This window comes from Plectropomus leopardus, chromosome 15, assembly GCF_026936395.1.
Source record: "Plectropomus leopardus strain MGB_pleo_1.0 chromosome 15, ASM2693639v1, whole genome shotgun sequence".
NCBI lineage: Eukaryota > Metazoa > Chordata > Actinopteri > Perciformes > Serranidae > Plectropomus > Plectropomus leopardus.
In genome coordinates, this window is record NC_142190.1 from 30,203,127 (window position 1) to 30,209,468 (window position 6,342).

A 6,342-nucleotide genomic window follows, 5' to 3' on the forward strand; every position below is an offset into this window, starting at 1 on the left:
TTTGGTGGTTAGGGAGAGGGACTGTTTGTTATTTATGAGGGGGGGGAGGGGTGCTGCGAAATGGGTCAGCATTTTAAAAAAAAAATGAAAGCATTGAAGGACTTTTTTTTATTTTGGCTTAGGTGAGGGACATACAACTTGAAAAAAATATATATATTTATTTATATAAAAAAAGTTAGACCCCAACCAACCAGTCCCACAACACGGCATAGAAGCAAATAATGCACTGCTGTCAGTAACTTTGAGTAAAATACAGACATTATTATCCTGTGCGAACGGGATTTAGCTACTGGTCCTGTATTGCTGGGTCTGTTTTCCATGTTCCAATAAATGTGATTTGACACTGTCTTTTTTTGTTTCTTTTTCTCTCACCAGATGCAGTTTATGTAACCTGAAGGGGGGGTGGGGGGAGGGTCTTTCCCGTCTGGAGATGATTCACGACAAATTCAACTATCTGAGCAAACCTGCAGTTTGCCTCTAATGAACTCACCTCTCTCTGAGAACGAAAGGCCCAAATAAGACTTGAATTTAAAATCGCGGTGACTGGGAACGGCTCTGACCATCTCAGCGAGGCGTCACAGTGGACGTTGTGCCCATCTAGTCATGTCTAAGTCATGGAAGGAGGAGACGAGTGCGTGTTGCCACCGGAAATCATGTGGACAGGGATCAGCCCCGACGTCATCCCGGACTAAAGACTTTCTGACATCGCTGTTTATGCACCTGGATTAAAAAAACAAAAAACAAAGTTGGCTTGTTGTCACACATGCACACCGTTTGTCTTTTTTTCTTCCTCTTTCTCCAGATGAGGCTTTGAGAGTCACTTCTTTTGATTATCAATCATGATTTCCTTCTTAAAACATCCCCCAAATTAGAAAAATAATGGCAAACTCTTTATATACCACACATTTTTGTTTTATTTTTTTTGTATGTATTGTTTGCAGTAGACATTCCTTGTGTATTGTTTGTATTTATTTATGATTACCTACATAGACAAAAAAAAGTAAATGTAACTAGTCACTGACCTCCTCCTTGCGGAAGGAAGGTCTTCAGGTTTATAGTTATGGTTTATAGGTATGATTGATTGTAGAATTGGATTTTGAGTGATTGAGATGATTTTTTTAAAAAAACAGAAGTTAATATAAAGTTTAAAGAGATGACACGTTTTGCTGTTGGGGCACTAAATATTCTCTGTACTCGCATGATGCCTTGTACAGTTTATGTGTGGCTTGAGGGGGTCACACGGAGGATGTGTATGAACGTAATAATTCATAAACACCGGGTAAATCGGTGGGGTCGATTTCTACAAATTTGGCGAGGGAACATTTTTCACATCAGAAAAAAAAAAAAAAGCACTACATTTTGTGATCGAGGCAGCATTGCATTGGAAAGGAATCTGCATTTATGCTTTTTTGACGCTTTTGGCATGCCATTTATTCTTACATTTAACAAAGCTGCTGGCTGCCCTTTTTCCAACCTGAATGTGCGGGGTCCCTTTCATGCTCAGATCATGTTTCCATAGATGAGCACTGGGGGCAGTCGGGACAATGCGGAGCTTGAGGTTGGACTGGAAACTAAGGGTTAAGGAGGGGGCGGGGCCAGAGAGGTGTAGTAGTGCAGGAGAATAGAGCACTGTTGATCGGCGCTTTGTGTACATAAAACTTTTCCTGCCAATCAGACGAATGGGCGAGTGCGGGTATGAAAGATGGTCTGAACATAAAAGTGGCCCTTAATCCATTAACTGAGCATATTTGCTGCATTGTCCCTGCAGATTATATTTTTGTTTGTTTGATTTTTCCAATAAAGTGCAAGCTTCCACACTTCTCTGACTCTTTATTTGTTTATATTTTAACAAAGTTTTCTGCGCTGATTTTTCAATAAGTGTATCATTTAGAAGTTTTTTTGTTAATGTTTCTTGAGGTCAGTAGCAGACAGATCTTGGCTATTAACCCTTTAAAACATGAGCAAATTGTGCTGATTTCTTTCTAATACATGGGGAGAAGGCAACTTGACAAGACGTTGCCCAAAAATAAGCAAGAAATTGGAAAAGAAAAGAAAATTACCAGTAAATAAGTTTGAAAAGACAAGTCAAAACGAACAAGAAAATGACACCCATCATTGCTGAAAATTGGGGGAAAAAAAGTATATTTAATAATTATAAATATAGTTTCATGGAATTCTTCCGGATTGTTTTTTATTTAATATCTTTTTTCTTCTCACCTTTTGCTAATTTCTTGCAATTAGTTGGACATTTTTGTTTTTTTTTGTTGTGAAGGTGCTTGTTTCCTTTTCTGCCACATTTTTGAAAGAAATCATATCAGTTTGCTTAGGTTACAAAGGATTTAACAGTCTATGAAAGTTGTCTGAAGGCAAACAAGAAATCTGTTGTAAATCCAGGTTTCAAAGGGTTAAGCAACATTTACATGAAAAACTTTTGGAATAGTACCTTTGAAACCAAAGTTCAGCATTTCCACCACCGAGAGTACTTCTAATGAAGGGTTGTTGTCACTCACTGCTTCTTCCTGCAGCACTGACTGTATTTCCTGCACCCAATTTATCATCCACAGAGCTGGGCTACATGCCAACATTTTCAGAACAAAAAAGAGCAGGCTGCAGTGAGTCTCTCTCGAAGTGATTTTATAAATAGCAGGTATATGCATCGGGTCCTCGTCAGGGAAGAGCAGGGGTTTAGTGCTGCCCGAGCGCTCGGGAGAGATGCATTGACAAGTGTTTTTGTGAGGATTAGTAATTTGCAATTCACATAATCTTGTCAAAATGAATATACATTTTTTAAATGCTTGATGATTTCCTCATTATTAAAAGTGTGTGTCCTCCAAGACAGACTATGAAAACAGATGGAGTGGTCAAAGTTGCTATGTCGAAATTTAAGGTGTGTTGATGGATTCCCATCAACATCTCCTGCATTTAGTAACATAAGTAAAAGTTTCACCTTAAACATTGTCGTCAGTTGGCACTGTAAATTAAAAATTAAAAATGTCAGCTGCTGCTCGAGGCTGAGAAACATCCTCACATAGTTTTCTAATGTATGAATGTAGGTCATCTAAGTGGTGTCCCTGACCCTCTGTGTGTTGGTGTCCGACCTTTCATCATTATGGAGGCTTCTGCTGCTGAAGCCACAGGTGCATCCATGTTCAAGATACGCCTACACACACACACACACACACACACACACACACACACACACACACACACACACACAGAAGGACCTTGATATAAAAGCTACATCCTGCTTGGCAAAGCCTCCCAACCAGCAGTAAGAAGATTCTTTGTGGTGCAGCCACTTCCCCTTCGTTTGAATGCAGCAGCAGAAAGATGCAAGTGTGTTTGTGTGACACACCGACTTTCACGATAGAATTAATTGGCGAGTTAATAGAAGACTTACTGTTGAACTGAGGCCTCCCTTTTCACAGCCACATTCAGACAGTTAACCTGTTCTGACTATTCCCTCCCTTCCAAAATGAGATGGATCGACCAAAAAAAAAGCAGAATTGGACTGTTTTCTCTCAATTAGGACTCTCAGGATACTCAAATAATGCTTCAAATTATCATACATAATCTCAAATCATGTAATTCATAAATCACATAGCTTTGATTTCAGATATTTCAACAGATTTACAGCCTGAATGTGCTGAAAGCTATTATCAATAATAACCTGCATATTGAGTGGATTCTTAAGAAATGAAAACTAGAACTTTTCCATTTTTAACATGCAAAAACTCACTTTCCTGTGAGCTGGGTGAACAAAAATTTAATTAGTATGCAATGGGGTTCCTCTTTCTCCTTCTGCCAAGCAGCACCCAAAGGTCCTGAGGTGGGGAGATGCAGCCTCAGGCTGGTCCAGCCCCCCTCCAGATGTTCTGTGACGTCCCCCTCATCCTTCCCTGTCCCTGACCACGTTTACGTGCACACTAATAATCCACTTTTATTCTTAGTGTGGCAATATTCTGAATTTGATCTAAACAGCCATTAAGCCTTTTCTTTCTGAATTTAGAATTTTCCGATCAAGACCTGTGGGATCTGTTGAATATTATTTTCTTCAGACATTTACACATCACATTGTAATGATGTAGACAGTAGATTGCCTTAATGTTAATACTGAATGAATAAATGAGTCTTTATTTCAAACATGCAGCCAAGCGCAATGAAAGAAAACGAAAAGATTTTTAAAAAGAAGGCCTCGGTCTCAATAAACAATATTCAATCCATTAAAACTTAAATATCACATGTTTGAAAAAGAATAGGAAGAAGTAGGCCTACGCATGTATTCATTCCTACTCCCATATACTGTATACACATTAGGGTTTTTTATAAACAACTTCCAAAATTTCATGTACGATATGGACAGCTGAGTTAGTCTTATATACAGCCCAATACAATATAAACTGCTATCCCCCCCTTTTTTTGTACAAACCAATAAAATACACACTACAAACACCCATACAAGCAAACAAGACCATTATCAATTAAAGTGAGCACTTTTTATCAGTTAGCTGGCCAGTTAACTAGAAGAAGCAGTGGGAGCAGGATCTTATATTATTGTATTTTGTGTATTTTCTGTGACCTTAACAGCGGTATCGCCATCACCCCTGTCCACAGGGTGCCTCCATAATCAACAAAATCAAATCAAAATGATGAAAAGGAACACTCATAATGATGCTGCTTTACACTGGACCAACTGTTTTGTCTGTTATTAAGAAGCAGGAAGCTGGAGAAACCAATGCTGAGATGGTGGCAGCTAACAATATGCATTTTCTGTGACCAGGTCTGTCAGGGAGGGTCAACACCAAATTCCTACGCAAACAGGGAACTTGCAAAAGAATCCGTTACAAAAAGATATTGAGAAATGCTAATTCTTTAACCACAATAACAAGTGTATCTTTAAAATATCTGTTACTGTGCCTCCTTTAATGCAGCAAAACATCAGAAAATATCTGTGTTTGTCAAATCCTTTTATTGATTTTACACCAGTATTCTGGACATTATGCAAAAAAATATCTGAGATGTCAGAATAAACTGGTCTCTGACTGACATACAACAAGAACATGAACGGAACCAATTCTATTAACTCGTACCCTAACACTTGCTCCTAATCCTTCCTGCTGGTTACTGACTTGAACTAATTAATCTGCCCAAAATAAATAAATAAATTGATGTAATTAACAAAGAAATATATTTTTGAGGTTAAACTAATAATAATAAGGAATAAATAAATTTAAGTCAATGAATAAAAACTCAAAAAATAAATAAAATAAAATAAAATAAAATAAAATAAAATAAAATAAAATAAAATAAAATAAAATGAAATAAAATAAATGGGGCATCAGAAAATATTTTACCAATTTCTGTGCTTCTTCCAGGTAGTTAAGCTACTTGGGGTCTTGGTCTGAACTTTATATACAGTCTATGGTCTGATGTATGATTTGCATTGTTAATAATTATTTGTAATAGACTAATAGGTTAGTTATTTTACATTCTGAAATGTAGTATGAATATCAATCAGAGTCAATCAGAGATTCAGAAATCCCTGCAGGTCAGAGGATCAGTCAGTAGACTAGTCAACACTAGAGCTCTTCTGCCTCCTTGTGGTCTACAGCTGCAGCTGATGGACCAGCTGTCATGTGTTTTATGTTTTGTGCTGCTGGTTTGATGTTAAATGTGTTCTTCTTGCTCTGTGCTGTTTATTAGTCTGTGAATACTTCATTTTTAATAATTAATTTAATAGATTTCTACCCACTCTGGGGCAGTGGAAACAAACATGAACATGACAGTAGATGTAGTGATCATGTTAGCAAACAGCTGAAGTTTAATGCATGCAGAACAATATTAATCATTTTGTGTCATGTGTATGTCCACAAAATTTAAGTAAAATCTTTATTTTATTTATTTATTTAATATCTACCAACTCTTGAGGGAAAAATTGAATTCTAGCTGCTAAATGCTCCAGTGTTTCACATCAGCTGATCTCCTCCTGCTGTTTTCTGCTGAGCTGGTTGTGCACGGTGGCATTTCCCAGAAAACAGTTCCCTGATGAGAGCTGCAGATTCAGGCGATAACTCTCACAGAGATGCCTTTCACATTGATAAATGTTTTTCAGATTGCCAACTGATATACATATAGTTGTTATTAATTATTAATTATTTAAATATACTTTTTTTCCCCAAACTGCACATTCTTCTTCAGTGATTTTCTCACATACTTTTGACTCTGCTGGAATTAGCATGTGATTAAACTGGTTTTATTTTAATGTGGTTGAACAAAATTCCAGTAAAGTCAGAATAAAATGTTATTTATGACACATGTTTCACATCTGCATGTGTATTGTGG

At 37.2% G+C, this 6,342-nt stretch overlaps 1 protein-coding gene across 14 annotated transcripts in view; it reads left to right on the plus strand.

Moving 5' to 3' along the window:
• picalma (phosphatidylinositol binding clathrin assembly protein a) overlaps positions 1–1,817 on the plus strand; it is a 48,807-nt gene extending 46,990 nt beyond the window's left edge. For all 14 annotated transcript variants that reach the window (XM_042499240.2, XM_042499243.2, XM_042499241.2 and 11 more), the window contains one exon: positions 376–1,817. Coding sequence is in view for 1 of the 14 variants with exons in the window: in XM_042499243.2 (XP_042355177.1) it covers positions 376–390 (15 nt within the window). In the remaining 13 variants the exon portion in view is untranslated. The remainder of the gene's footprint in view (positions 1–375) is intronic.
• Positions 1,818–6,342: the final 4,525 nt, after the last annotated feature.